The sequence below is a fragment of the Sander vitreus genome, chromosome 4, assembly GCF_031162955.1.
Source record: "Sander vitreus isolate 19-12246 chromosome 4, sanVit1, whole genome shotgun sequence".
NCBI classification, from domain to species: domain Eukaryota; kingdom Metazoa; phylum Chordata; class Actinopteri; order Perciformes; family Percidae; genus Sander; species Sander vitreus.
Window position 1 is genome coordinate 7,124,916 of NC_135858.1, and position 15,446 is coordinate 7,140,361.

At 39.5% G+C, this 15,446-nt stretch overlaps 1 protein-coding gene across 1 annotated transcript in view; it reads left to right on the forward strand.

The window, feature by feature from the left end:
- The window catches only part of adamts9 (ADAM metallopeptidase with thrombospondin type 1 motif, 9), a 47,994-nt gene extending 34,637 nt beyond the window's left edge, over positions 1-13,357 (forward strand). The window contains exons 30-40 of the mRNA XM_078247929.1: positions 341-517; positions 4,383-4,553; positions 4,789-4,983; positions 5,610-5,739; positions 6,148-6,242; positions 6,839-6,933; positions 7,061-7,194; positions 7,610-7,701; positions 9,298-9,402; positions 10,408-10,516; positions 10,950-13,357. Of these exons, the coding sequence (XP_078104055.1) occupies positions 341-517; positions 4,383-4,553; positions 4,789-4,983; positions 5,610-5,739; positions 6,148-6,242; positions 6,839-6,933; positions 7,061-7,194; positions 7,610-7,701; positions 9,298-9,402; positions 10,408-10,497 (1,284 nt within the window). The 3' untranslated portion in view covers positions 10,498-10,516; positions 10,950-13,357. The remainder of the gene's footprint in view (positions 1-340; positions 518-4,382; positions 4,554-4,788; positions 4,984-5,609; positions 5,740-6,147; positions 6,243-6,838; positions 6,934-7,060; positions 7,195-7,609; positions 7,702-9,297; positions 9,403-10,407; positions 10,517-10,949) is intronic.
- The last annotated feature ends 2,089 nt before the right edge of the window (positions 13,358-15,446 follow it).

Sequence of the window (15,446 nt, forward strand, 5' to 3'; positions counted from 1 at the left end):
AGGTACACAAAGTTACATCTAGAACACAAATCAATACATTACAACACAACGGATTAAATGTTTGTTGGTTTTAGACATGCATAGTCCCTTAAATAAATGCTATCGTCAGTCTTCATACTTTATAAAAAAATAAAATACCATAGCTGGCAAACAAATGAGAACTAGTCATACTGTAGCCTAGGTAATTAAACTCACTGCGTATCGCGATCGCCACACTATTACTTATCTTTAGGAATATTAGCTGATCATTTGATATGCAGTAAAACAATAAAGTTAAACATAGTAGGCCTAAAAATGGTTGAATGAACGTTTTCAAAGTACTTATCTGTCCTGCTTTCAGTGTTCAGCATCGTGTGGCGACGGCATCCGGCGACGGGAGGTGTTCTGCCAGGACGGAGCCCGACGGAGCCCGCTGGAGACCGGCTGTTCTCAGCGCTCCAGACCGGCGTCCAGCCAGAGCTGCCGGGTCGCTGACTGCCCCTCTCGGTATCGGTGGAGAGAAGGAGACTGGCAGACGGTAAGCTGCCTGTGCAGAAAAGCAACCAGTGTGCTGAAAAAAAGTAGCCTACTTTTACAGCTTTGTCTCCACCGGACGAGGATGGCTTTTCTCAGTCATATCTGAAGTTTGAGTCGCTGCTTCAGTCGGAGGTAGCTACTGCTGCCAGGAGGTCACAGGGGAAGAGAGGAGCTGCATGGCCCTTGTGCAAATCAGATGAAGTTTTTTTTTCTTCTTTTCTTTTTTTTTTTTTAACACAGCCCAAGCCTCGTTGTAAAATGGATAATTACGGCCTCAATGCTGATTGGCTAATTCGCTTTTTTAGAAGCAGTTGAAAAGTCTAAGTGTAGCCTAAGTAAGTAAATGCACAACTGTGAGTCATCATTTTTAATTATCTAAACATTAAGCCCACATGTTGCTACTTAAAAGTTAAATTAAAAGCCCCTAAGAAAACCAATTTTCTCAGTCAGCTTCTTATTATGATTGTGGACCTACATAAACACTATGTTCTGCCAGTTTTGGGTATTTCTTATGAGAGATTTGTCTATTTATATATATATATATAGACATGTGTGCTTCACACTGGTTTGAAGTGGGCGGGTCTCAGTTAAAAATAAGTGGTATCTCATAGTATACAGTTGTGCACCAATCAGGAATTAGTAATATTTAAATCAAAATGTGAATACAGTTTTGGGGTTGTTTGCTTAAATGTTTCCCGGTCACTGTCAATTAAATCTCATCAAACCACACTCAAAGAGTCCTGGTGAAGCAGCTTAGCTGACTTTTTGACTTTATATTATTAATAATACAATTTTTTTTTCTCCCCTACCTTTTGATTGTTTGTTGTTTTTTTTACTCAGGAATATTTTGTTATTGAGAAATTGATATGAAACCACATTTACAGGAACTTGATTCTTGATGAACTTGATGAACAAATGATTCTATTTTTATTTTTTAATCATAATTGAATATTATTATTTTGTAAAGTGCATGAATACTGTTATATATCTTGTATCTGCTCTAAGAACACTCAAAGTTAAAGAGTCTTGTTGCTGGATATTGTACAGTCATACTTAGGCTATATTTAATGGGCATTCAGCCAGTTTCTATAGGCTACAGATCCTTATTGAGAGTTGGGATTATTAGAACAGGCAGCTGCAGCAGGAGTTTCTTCTTCACTGTGTTCAAGTGATGTTGAATCTGGGTCACTGAGCAGCATGAAATGTCTCCTCTGATAGGAGAGTCTAATTAATCTGGAGAATTGTTTGGAGCTCTCTGCCTGGGTGTTCCAATTAACAGCTCAAAGTAATTACAACAGTTCACCTGGCACGGGTTAACATGCCTATGTGTTTTATAGACTTTATACACTGTGGAGTCAATCTCCACAAATCAGAGATGATGTCTAACACCAACATTTTACTTCTTTGCACACGTAGCTTCTTTCTAGAGGACTGTAAAAATGTTTTTGCTTATAGCTTTGTCTGCTGTTGATTACCGAAACCTGTCATGCAGGGTACGTTTCATTCGTGTATAGTACAGCAGCCTAGCAGTTCAAGGTATTTCAGTTGTTTGACATTGTTGAACATATTAAGAGTGATGAAGACCAGCTGGGGTTGGCTGCATTTGTAACAGCACAGAGTGTTTCTGATGCAAGTGGAAGCCTCTCTGAGCCCTTGCTAAAATGTTTAGTGCTTAAATTATGTCTCTTGCAGATTGAAAGTCGTAATAGTTGAGTTATTGCATGGACCTGGATGTAGTAAAACATACAGGGTCCAGGTGATTCGTTGGCTTTGAACTTGCCGTCAAGTACACTTCATTTAAGGACACCACTTTCATAGCAACACTAATAAAAAATATGCGTCCGCACCTTCTTGCCGAGATCTCATGTCTGTACGTTAAATATCAAGCTTCAGCCAGGAGACTGTTAGCTTAGCTTAGCATAAACACTCTGAGAAGGGGCAAACAGCTAGCTTCGCCGTGTCCAAAATTAAAAAAAGAGTCTACCAACACCTCTATACCTATATAGTTTACAGGTATATTTTGTTTGTTTAATCTGTAGAAAAACAGGAACATAAAAACGAGTTGTGGCTTTACTGGGAGTTACTTGCTGTAACTGTTTCTTGGCAAGGTGCAGTCAATTCCTGTTTTCCACTGCTCTGAGCCGTTATGCTAAGCCAAGCTAATTGTATCCTTGCTCTAGTTGGACAGGATAGAAAACAGGCAGAATTCCCAAAAGATTAAACTACAGTTATGTGAACAAATTAGGACATCCATGCTAAAGTTGACTAAAAAGAGAAAAAAATAGCCCCACATCATTACATACCCTTCACCATACCTAGAGATTGGCATGGTTTTATTTCAGTTAGCCTAATAGCTGGTTTGATTTGCATTGAGAGATGATTTTATGGAAAGTACCCCATGCCAATCTCTAGGTATGGTGAAGGCTATGTGATGATGTGGGGCTATTTTAATTCCAAATGCCAAGGGAACTTCATCAGGATGCATAGTATCCTGGATCCATGAAATAACTGGCCTTTAAAAATACAAATCTGCCTGCCTCTATGGGAATTTAACATAGGGGTGTACTTACTTATGCCCCCTGTATTTTAAGGAAAAACATTTATTTATTTACGATACATTATTCATTCACAAAGAAAATTGGTGTCCTTAAAGATTGGATTTTTCCTCATTTTTTTAATTAAGGCATTAAGATCAATTTCCAAAAGATGATTTTTTTATTCCTCTTTTTAGTCAACTTTAGCATGGGTGTCCTAATTTTTTCACATGACTGTATACCTTTAAATCCACTCTTTATGTATCCTCCTGATTGAGAAAACAATAGGTCAGTACTCTCATGGTGTTACTCTTTGCCTGTCTTTTTTATTTCTCATGTTAGTCACAGAGATAGGGCCTATGTTCATATATTTCGAGAAACAGCTCTGTTTAGAAAATATACAGTATTTATATCAGGTCTGGTCTAATTTGTGGTAACGCTGTGTTTTGAGAGACTGATATCAATGGGGCAAACACAGGTTTTATCTGTAAAACATTGTGATAGTGGGTGTCTGCCAGAAATTTGCTCATTAATTGAAAGCATTGCCTGTATTGTGATATTCTTGTCTTTTGGGGGACAGTGTGCAGTTGCTTTCTGCTAGTGAATTTCCACTCTGACCTTTCATTAGACAAATTGTTGGCATGGACTGTAATCTGTTTCAGGACTTACAAGTTGTGTAATCTTTTCTAAAGACTTGGCCGTGTGCTCAGCTCAGGTTCTTCTGCTCAACAACACAGTGCTTAGCTCCCAGCTCTTATCTACTGTTTTGACATCTTCATGCTGTAGTCCCATGTAGTGAAGGTACTGCTTCACAAGAAGACACAAATCTCAAACTGTTCATCCTTGCTCTTCCTTTGCATTGATACCACTGATGATTATTGACAATCCCTACTTTAAAACCTCATAGTTGCACATGCAGCTTCCTGTTTGCAGCTGGACAGATGTGCATACATAATTAGGTCCACTTTAATCTTGCATTGCCAGACCTATCTCCACAGTGCTGTGTTAGTGAGGGAGTATGGTCTGGCTACACTGCCTATCTACTTTGGGATAGCAGAAAAAAACTCTAATACTGGCGTATTTGTATTATTATTTCTTCAACCGTACCGGGTGGTGTTAAGCCCCGATAGCAGAGATAGTGAGAGGGGACGGACTTTATTTTCATCTCAGCAATGTACATCCGTTGAGAGAGACTAGGTCCACTTTAATCAAAAGGCAAAAAAAATTACATTGCATCTAGATGTAGGAATGTCATAATGCTCCTCCTAATCCCACCCATACATGATTTGCCATCCTTGTAAAAGGCCAGTGTCTGTCTTGTCGCCACTATAGTGCAGTAAGTCGTGTGGAGCAGGCCACCGACAACGAGCCTTGCAGTGTGTGGACCACGACCAGCAGGAGGTCCATGAGATCTACTGTGTGAACCAGATCAGACCTCCAGACATAGAGAGCTGTAACACCCACGTCTGTGAATTGATCTGGATCACAGGGGAATGGACCGAGGTGAGAGCCAAAGAAGCTGTGTGCCATTTAGATGATGTAGGCCCACTAAAGGCTTAGCGATCTCAATTGTAGAAAGTCAGTTTGCTCTGAATAGACAATACTTCACTCTTCAAAAAGGCCAGTGATGTGAACCACCATCTTATAATGCAGTGATGCGGAAGTGACAGAAATCACCCATGTTTCCTGTGTGGAATACTGTTGTTATTTCATACCGGTGATTTATTCTCTCCTCCAGTGCTCAGCCAGCTGTGGTCAGGGCTACCGCCAGCGTCTGATCTCCTGCAGCGAGGTGCATGTGGAGAATGACAACTATGAGTACAGCCATCAGTCTTTGTCCAACTGCCCCGGGACCCCCCCTGAAAGCTACATGCCTTGTCATTTGGACCCATGCCCGCCGCCACAGGAGTGGAGGGTTGGAATCTGGGAACTGGTGAGCGAGTCCATAGTTCTAAATGTTGCCCAGTCATTTATCAGTGTTTGTTTTGATGGAACATGCATGCTTAGTGTTAGTTTCCCATGAGACCTTGTAAAAAAATAAACTTAAAAAAAGCTGAAACATTAATAAATTCAAGTTAAAGACTTTTTTCCCTCCATTTCTTTTGTGACTAATTGTAACTATTTGTAATAGTTGTCCAAATTAAAATTTTTGCAGTGAACTCCTAACATTCACATAACATTATGGAAATGTACATTAATTCACATTTTCTTCTGGCAATGTAAGTTTAAAATTTGCGCTTATTTTTTTTGGATGGAAACTTCTACATCTTTAATTTCATAAAGCAGCCACTTATGCACATTACTTTTTTCATACATGAGTTTTCAAGTTATATATAATATAGTATATATATATATATATGAGTTTTGCCTGACATTAAAAACATTGTACCTTTGGCTTCAACCTGTGTCATAGCCAAATGATAAATAATATTGAAATGACAAAATTATACATGCATGCTACTTTTATGAAGGGGCCACTTTGAAGATAAAAACTGCTGACATGACGGACATCCACAAGTTTTATTTTCACACTGTCATGGTTCTCTTCCTCCCCTCCAGTGTTCAGTGAGCTGTGGTGATGGAGTGATGGAGAGGACGGTGCAGTGTGTGTCAGAAGATGGTCAGGAAAGCAATAGGTGTTCTGAAGAGGCCATGCCAGAGGCCAGGAAAGTGTGCAGAAATCCAAGCTGTGAGTACTGGGAGGAAAAGGCTGCTCTTTCAACATAGATCATGGCTACCATGGTTAAGTACAGGCCAACTGAATGCATCCCAAATTCTAGTATTAGGTATGGCTTGACGTGATCCGGTCATCTCAGAGATTTGGCCTTTAGTGAAATATTTATGATGCGAGGCAAACATCAAAGATTCACTGTCCAGTGTATTTCCTTCCCTATGGTAGGATGGAACATCAAAGAGTGAGTGGCTATTCATTTTCTTTGATTCGATGCAGCGATTTGCCACACTTGACTTAACTCCAGAAATTTGTGTTTGCATGCGTGCACATGTGTGTGCATAAAGCCTGAGTGCCTGTCCTGTGTTAAATCTTTGCATAATACACTGTATACAAACTTGTTTCTACTTCTTTTGTGTCTCTAAGGCCATTTGCCTTCCAGCTGTCAAGACGTCCAGAGCATGAACGGGCCCCTCCCAGACAGCGAACACTTCCTCAATATTCAAGGAAAAGCACTCATGGTACGATTATAGTATCTTATTACCTCACAAATGCACAGAGCACAGTTTATGAAGCCATAACAGGGTTTATTTATGAGGGGGGAGAGACAATTGCAAAGTAGGTCTTTATGACTTCTCTCGTGACATTTCAGATGACTTAAACACTGATAGAACATTTTGTAGCCATGTTGTGACTATGTATGTGCCTGCATTACAGTACATTGTGCTTAAAATGTATCTCTACTACCATGTGTTTAGGCATATGCTTGATGCTGCAACTTAGTGTACACGTTTGCATAAAGATGCAGCATATTTCCTAACACACAGTCAAAGGAAATTCTTTGTGTGCCTTCAAAAGGACTTCAAAAGGCTGGCCAGTTTAGATCATCTGTAGGGATTGTCTTCACTGTGCTTCTGTATTTCTTCTATTCTACTCCTTTTACTCACCTTCTCACCACCATTATTGTTCTTCCTTTCCTAATCTGCACTTCTATTTTTTCTACCGTCCAACCACCTTCATCTCTTTCCTTCAACCTTGGTTCCCTTTTCCTCCTCCTCCTCCTCCTCCTCCTCCTCCTTTTCCTTCTCCTCCTCCTCTTCCCCCTTTTTCTCCTCAGGTCTACTGTGCCGGAATGCAGACAGAGACTCCACAGGAGTACATCACCTTGACTACAGGAGAAGGAGAGAATTTTTCAGAGATCTTTGGCTTCAGGTAAACGGCTAATAGGATAACAATAAGAATAGCCTGTTTTATTACAGAACTCCTGGCAGTGTTTTAGTCTGTAAATGAAGTGTAAAGTTGAGCTAAGGTATTTTGTGTGTGTGCGTGTGTTTGCCAGACTCAACGACCCCACTCAGTGTCCAGCCAATGACTCCAGAAGAGAGGATTGTGACTGTCGGAGAGACTACACCGCTGCCGGCATCACCACGTTCTCCAGAGTCCGCCTGGACCTCAGCAAGATGAACATCATCAGTGAGTGGCTCGTACACACGCAAAAATCAGATTGCACACACAAACACACACACATACAACAGCATCCTGTGCCAGTGTTAACTCCACATTACTCTCAAATAAGAACTTCCTTTGCCATTTAATTATGTCCGTGCTCACGAGGGTTAATGGATTCAAGATGTCTTCAAGGTTAATTTTAGCAACACACAATTACAAGGCTTGAGGGGATTAAATAAACCTGCTCTAAGTAGATGAAATTATACTGATATTGCCATTAGGCTGACCCTAAAACTAAGGCTAGATTTAGACTAGTTATATAACACAAGTCATTATGGCAGATGTAAGGCTATCATTATAAAAGTTCATCTGAGGTCCTGTAGCAAGAATATTTGTCACATCGTACCTGATTAGCGTGTTGGTTTATCTTGTTACGCAGCTACAGATTGGCAGTTTTCTGTCACCCGTGAAGGCAAGAGTGTTCCATTTGCTACAGCTGGAGACTGCTACAGCGCCACACGTTGTCCACAGGTGAGAACAACAACAGCTATTAATTATATGAAGGAGGAAGGAAGGGAAGACCCTTGTTCACAGCAGCCTGCAGAAAGCAGGAAAAGCACAAATGTAACTAGTAACATTAATGATGGCTCGCTTCTTTTAAGTGTCCTGGTAAGCCATTCCATTGAGCCGGAATGCCTTGGAACAGACATACCTAAATGGTATGCAGTTGTTAACTTATTAGTGTTATTAATTACACTTCTGCTTCTCTACAGTATGACATGAAAACATGTCTGCTGTTTAAAAAAACTGTATCAGTATCCATCCTTTTACTACCAGTTCATGCCTCTAGTTTTGGGATATGTTACATTTAAAATGTCCCAAAACACTACAGTTAGCTTGTTGTCATTAATTGATATAGAAATATTTATTCTTGTAACATCCAGCAACTTGGCCCGTCTCATGTATTCTTTTAGTGTTAATTTTGTCACCTATTTTTAATTTAGTCTTAGTCTTGTGCAAAATGTCCTTGTTAGTTTTAGTCATATTTAGTCATTCACATATCTTGTTTTGTTAGTCAAGTTTTAGTCGACTAAAAGTCTCGTCATTTTAGTCTAGTTTTAGTCAAAAGAAAACTCAATATATCTTAGTCAAGTTTTAGTCAAAACATTTAAGTCTTTTTTTAAATAACAAATTATTTCTGAGATTATTTCTGACAACCACCAGCATGTCTACCTTTTGATATGATAGTCATTTAACAGTTAATGTTAAACTAAAAGTGTTACATGCATAGCTAGATGCTAGGAGCTCAAACTAACATCTAACTTCAAACCGACGTTAGCTTTGCCATTCGTTTTTATCCTCTTCACAACTTGATAGCCAACTAGCAAGTCTGGTATAATGGCTATAAAATATAACCTGCATAATGTATGTGCCACAATACCATAGCTAACTGGTTGATTCACAGCGTAGATGGCTAAAATCAGCATTAGCTTATGAGACGTTAATTTAAGTTAACTTACCTGAATGTGTGGGTGGTTAGCCTTTAGATGTTGCTTAAGGTTGGTGGTGTTTTTCCCCGATATTTTTTGTCCGCAGTGCTTCCCGTCAGTTATGACACATTCTGACTTTTTGTCAATATCATTGTATGTAAAATGCGACCAAATATCGAGCCTCTTCCTTCTACCTAGCATGTCGTTGGCGCTCGTCGCTCTGGCAGAAATCTCTGGTGTTCGCTACTGTCTATGGGTGTTGTGTTCTTGCTCCATGTAGTTTCGTGTTGCAGCCACAGGCTGGCAGCAACAGCACAAACTCATTCGGAATATTTTGAAGGCGTAACAGCTGAATATTCTATCTCATGATGAAAAAGTAGAGACAATTGTAGACGAAAATGAAGAGAGATTTTATCTTAGTTTTTATTTTATGCAAAACATTTTATTCTCGTCTTTTTTTGTCAATAATAATGCATGTTAATTTAGTCTTGGTCAGTGTTTTTGGACATTGGTGCAGTCTCGTCATCGTCTCGTCTTAGTCATGGAAAAAGGTTCTTTGACATTTCTTTGATACATTTCTTTGGGATATCTTATCTATATATTCTCTCTCTCTGTCTGTCTTTGTCACTTCTTTCAGGGGCGGTTCAGGATCAACCTCTCAGGAACAGGTTTTAAAGTTGCTAAGGACTCCTCGTGGATCTCCCAGGGCAACTATGCAGTGGCTGATGTACAAAAATCACAGGTATTGGCAATATGTCACATGTTCATAATCCAAGAAAACTCCCCAAATTACATTACATTACTTCAGCGGAGCAGTCTTAAAGATTTTGAGTATGCCTCATCTTCTCTATTCTTTTCTGTTTCCTCTTATACTTCATCCCTACCTCCACTATTTCTTCTCTCTGCATGTCCTCTTGGCTTCAGAGCTCTAAATGGGCATAATCCCCAGTGGGTTCTGTATTTCCAATTTCACTTCTCACCATAAACTCGCTGAGAAAGGACCCTTATTGGGCAGCTGCTCTCTCAAGTGCCCCCACACCCTCCTCTTGAAATGGAGCTCAAGCTGGAGAGTGCATTTTGGTAAGGTGAAAACAGGAGCCGGTTGTAATGCCAAAAAGTATTCATGGTCTGATATCCATAGCCAACCGGTCCGCTGTGGGCACTCCAGGCAGTTTGAATAAAGCCAGATTGTGACAGTGGAACGGGGAGAGCACTGTAGAGGAGATCAGACAAACCACTCACTGCGCTGTGGCCATAATGTCATGGGATAGTGCTTTTGGTGTACACGTCTGATGCAAGTTCTGATTTGTTTCTAGATGTTTGGACGAAACCGTCCATTATGCTGCATATGATTACCCAATTCTTACCTGGTGACAAGCTGCCTGGTGGGCCTCAGCCTTTGTGTGCCTTTTGAAAAGGAAAAGCTAATTTGAGAGGCACCAAAACAACCCTGCAGCAGTGTTGTAAAGTGATGTATTTTTTCCTAACAGATTCCTCAATCTAACATCTGTTTCACGCTGAAAGTTTAGATCAGTGACAGGGGAAAATGCTTCAACAAAATCTTTCTTCAGCACAGGACAGAGAAATCAAGCAAGCTGTGATCCTGGAAAAAAAAGTTATCCCATATTCATATTTTACATATATTTCTTTCTTATATTCAGCATCTGTATGCGGCTATATTACAAAACATACTGACGTTTAAGCACCAGCAGCAGAATCACTGATGTTATTCCTCTTGTGTCAACAGGATGGCAGCAGAGTGTCAGGAATGTGTGGAGGCTACTGTGGTAAATGTACACCGTCCTCTGACTCCAGTCTGCCTGTGACAGTGGAGTAGATCTAATACCATCGAACAGGTGTGGGAGATATATATATATATATATATATATATATATATAACAACAACAGTTTTCAATTATAAAAGGCATTATCTGTAATCCAAATAAAGATGAGAGTTTAGCCTCAATCACCAAAATGTGACTGGAACCTGCTGCCCAACTCAACAACTAAATCTTACTTAAGTATTTATGTTCTTCATGTTTTTAATGCTCATAAGGGATGATCTACACCAGTAATGCTTGTAAACAGAGGAATAAATCACTTCTATTTTCAGTCAGTCCAGAGACAGCGGTCAACTGAATTTTTCATATTACAAAAATATATGACTACAATCTGCATTTCTGTTCACTGAATATCTTTCCCTTGTCCAGTCTGTTTAATACTGTGCAGATTTATGAATTTTAATGAGTAACTGACTGACTGAATTGTTAATTGTTCTTTTTTTCACAGCATTTCCATTCATCTTGGCAGTCGTCTTCAGGTTGTCATTGTGTCAAGACATCCTTATCTTTGGTGCTACAGCCAATTCAGAGCTCAAACCTGCCCTGACCTCTTTTACTCCCATGTGTGTATAGTGTAAATGACTCTGGTGTAAGTACTGTACATAGCAAGATAAACATGTCTTATTTTTATTTTTGTATTGTCATATAATTGAACTGTTTTGTTGTTAATAGCGAACACCACACAGTTCCCATTTATCATATTTTCGCCAGAATGTGCCTTCCAATTTGGATATTTGCCATTTGGACCTTTTAGTACTGATATTACTCCGCACGACATGTGTCACAGCCATATGTTCCTTTTTAGACCAATTTATTAAGTTAGTTTTATTCCAATAATGATATTGTTGTGATTCTCACCGGACCGTTAATAGTCAGTGAGGTGTCTCCAATCAGGGAGTCTTTTTTTAAAACCTTTATCACTTCAGGTAGATTAGCGGACACATGCACAGACACGCACCAGTATAACCGTTGTCCTGTTTTATACTGTGTGCCATTGAGCAGCTCCTTAAGAGGACTTTCTTGGTTTAGTGAAGTGTAAGTTTAGTGAATTTCCCAGTCAGATGTTACCAGTAAGTCCAGTGATCCTTCCAGGTCTAAGTTCTTGTGGACAACTCTTGCTGTAATTTCGTCCAGCTACTTCCAATTAATAAGCTACTTTACTTTGTGGCAGTCTACAACACTCAGTGCCTCACTCATTAGCACACTTCTCATCTCGGTACGTTTGTGGTGTTGTATTTGTAGCCAATCATATTCATAAGCGGGTATTGCAAACCAACTGGATTGTGATCAGGCTGTAGTATAGTATCATTCTAATTATGTTTAGATTAAAAAGATCTATTCATGCTTTTGTCTGAGATAAAAGTAAACGATCAGCTGCAACCGCTTTGCAGTAAGAGGACAGAAGGTATAGGAGAGCAAGTGTGAGGCAGTTAAAGGGTATAATAATAATAATAATGTATATTCCTAGAATGAGTTGGTGTGGAGGTGGGATTTACAGGCCAGACTGGAGGAAGTGAGACGTTTACCCATACACAAACACATTGTACACACACAAACACACTGGAAGTCATTACTGGATCACTGAAGAAGGTTGTTGGTTACAAGAACTGTAGAGATTATGCTGCCAGACATCAGAGAGAACCAAATTCCTCTGTGTTGTTGCGTATCTCTCAGGTAGCGTGCAGTGACCAAGGGGAGCCATTAGCCTTTAGCTTTTACAAAACAGACAGGTTATCTTATCTGGAGTAACTTGAAAGAAAGACTTCAGGCCAATAAAATTCCAGTATATACTCCAGAGATATAATGCACTGGTCTGGCCCTGGAGACACTTCTCAAACTGCTGAGCCCACAGGCCCCGCAGCATGATTTCTGTCCAGATGCTGCCTGTAAACCATTGCCTTCTGTACCTCACATTCTTCTCTCCATTTCTGTTTTTAAAGAGTCTATCCAAACTGTACATATTGAATGCTTCTTTTTTTAGAGCATTTTGACGTGTTGTTTTTGTGACAATATCAGGTTACCTTTTGTGTATAGGTATGTTTTTGTATCTCTTTAGTCAGGTTTATGCAGTTTTGTGAGCAAACATTGAAAGACACAAGAAGAATTCAGACAGTATAGAAGAAAATACAAAAATCAATACTTTTTATGTTCTTTAAGCCTTAGCTGTGCGTATGGTAGATTTGCAGGGGGCATACTTTATGTACAACTTTTTGAAGAAGCCATATTTGCTTTTGTAAGCCTTTCCGTATATGGGGCTATTTCAGTGCCTTACTGTATGCGATAATGTGCACACTTCAGCCAAAGGGAATTTCACAGTCTTAATCTGCCTCTATACAAGTATGAAATTATCTTTAAAGACACAGGGAAGTAAACATTTGTGTCTCTCAGTCAGTTGCAACTGATAAATGCACTTCTCATTGTGAATGTCAGACTTTAGTTCAGTCAATAGAGTTCTCAGGTGTCATAAATGAAGGGATTATTATGATATTTAAGTGTATTTATCTTATTTTACACATTTGCCACATGTTAATCAGGTAACTGAAAATGTATTATTGAAGTTTGACAAAGTAAAGTGTCATTATGTATGCTTTATTTTATATGCAACTATTTATTTTACCTTTTCTTTATGTGAATGTACATAGGCTTTGACCATAAATCACTAGGAATTACCATTCAGTATTGCCAAAAAATGCCTGGCAACACATTTGCTGTACATTTGCATTTATTCATATGTAGGCCTATGTTATAACTGCATAGATTGTATAAGCAGAGTTTGGTGCTGCCATATGAAAAGCATGATTATATGAGATTAGATAAGCAATGATCAGACAGAAATAAAATGCCTGATATACGTCATGCTTGCCTGTCTGCTTTTCACACTAATAAATCATTTATACTCCACTTCATCCTTAATGTATTATCCAACTACAACACTGGCTGTAAAAATATAATAAATAGTCAGACCATAACATTCTCGCACCACGCTGCTTCTGCTTAATTATGATTACACAGCTTCTACCATCATGACAGTCTGGCTTGTGACCTGACAGATGTGTTATATGGATCTCTTTCTGTATGTATAACAGTGAATTATCAGGCCATCTACCAGTTGGGTAGGAAATTACCTGTATCAAAGGCAGGTCCAAACCTTTTTTTTAGGACATTGAAAACATACTCTGCTTTGAATAATGTGTCTGATATGGTTGTTCAACAAAAAAGTTCAATTCCAGAATCTGTTAATATCTAAATATTGTTCATTTCAAAAGTTTAACTGCTGTGGATTAGCGTATCTGGAACACTGTGCACGTTTGACTCGAGGACACTGCATGTAAGTTTGGCAAAACATGATGGACATGGACTGCTCACTTTACATAGCCTACTCCAGAAACTGGTAGCTGGTTGGAACGTGGTGGGTGAGTTTAGGAGTCAAGCTGGGGAGAAATATTTGACTGGACTGAAAGAACATGATAAACACTTATGTTTATCAACTCTTACACTTAAGCACTTAAAAGCAATGTTCCACACGTTAGCAATAGAACCAGCAATCCTGTCTGATCACAATGCGCTGATAACCACATTCCATTGTGATATGTTAGGAGAAAGATCTAGAAGGTGGCAATTTAATGATTCCCTTTTCCAAAACAAAGCTTTTGATACAGAGTTTAGAGCCAAACTGGCGGAGTTTATATCAATCAATACTGACTCAGTTTCGGACCCGGCGTACATCTGGCAAGCCACTAAAGGATTTATTAGAGATTTCACATCTTCCTTTGCGGCAAATTTGAAGAAAAAGAGAGAGGCAAGGATTGCGGAGTTGGAAGAACGTTGTAAATCGTTAGAGCAGTCTCTAAAGACATGCTTTTCTAAATCTACACATACTCTTTTAGTCACAAATCGAGCAAAGCTAAATGATTTGCTAAAAAGGAGAGAGCTGAATTCATAATGCACAGAGTGAGGCAAAATTATTATTTTAACGGTTGTAAACCAAGCAAATTGCTAGCTCTGAAATTAAAACAAAGCGAGTCCAGAGCTGTTATCAATAGCATCCGCACGGACCGATGTAACTCAACGAATCCTAAAGATATCACCGCCACTTTCCAATCCTTTTATTTAAATTTGTATGAATCCTTTTGCAATCCGGATCCGACACAGTGCCAAACGTTTCTGAAAGAGCTAAACCTGCCTCTTCTTGACCCAGAGGAGGCAGAAGAACTGGGTCAACCTATTACGTTAGAGGAACTCAAATCAGCGTTAAAAACAGCTAAGAAAGGGAAAACACCAGGGTTGGATGGAATTCCATCAGAACTTTTACTACAGTACTTTGACACACTAGGACCTACCATCTTACAAACTTTAACCTTGGCCATAGAGAGGGGCACCTTTCATCAACAAACCAACACTGCACTAATTTCGGTCATACACAAAAAGGGCAAAGATCTTACGGAGTGCTCGAACTACAGGCCCATCAGCCTCATTGGGACTGATATTAAGCTTTATTCCAAAATCTTGGCACTACACCTAGAACGCGTAATTGAGAAGCTAGTCCACCCCGACCAATCAGGGTTTATACCAAAGCGTCAAGCTGCAGACAATATACACAGATTACTCCATGTAATAGAAGAAGCCAAAAACCTTCCAACAACGGCAGCAGTTTTATCACTGGACGCAGAAAAGGATTTTGACCGCCTAGAGTGGAACTACTTGTGGCAAGTAATGGAGAGGCTTGGTTTGGGAGCCAAATTCATTGACATGGTACGTACTTTCTATGCGAATCCCACAACCATAGTCTCAACCAATGGTCTGCATCCACAGCCATTCCCCATTGCACGGGGCTCGAGACAGGAATGTCCGCTATCACCCATGCTATTTGCGATCTCTCTTGAACCGTTAGCCCAAGCCATAAGGCAACATAAAATATGTAATGTCCAGATTAAATCCAATAACA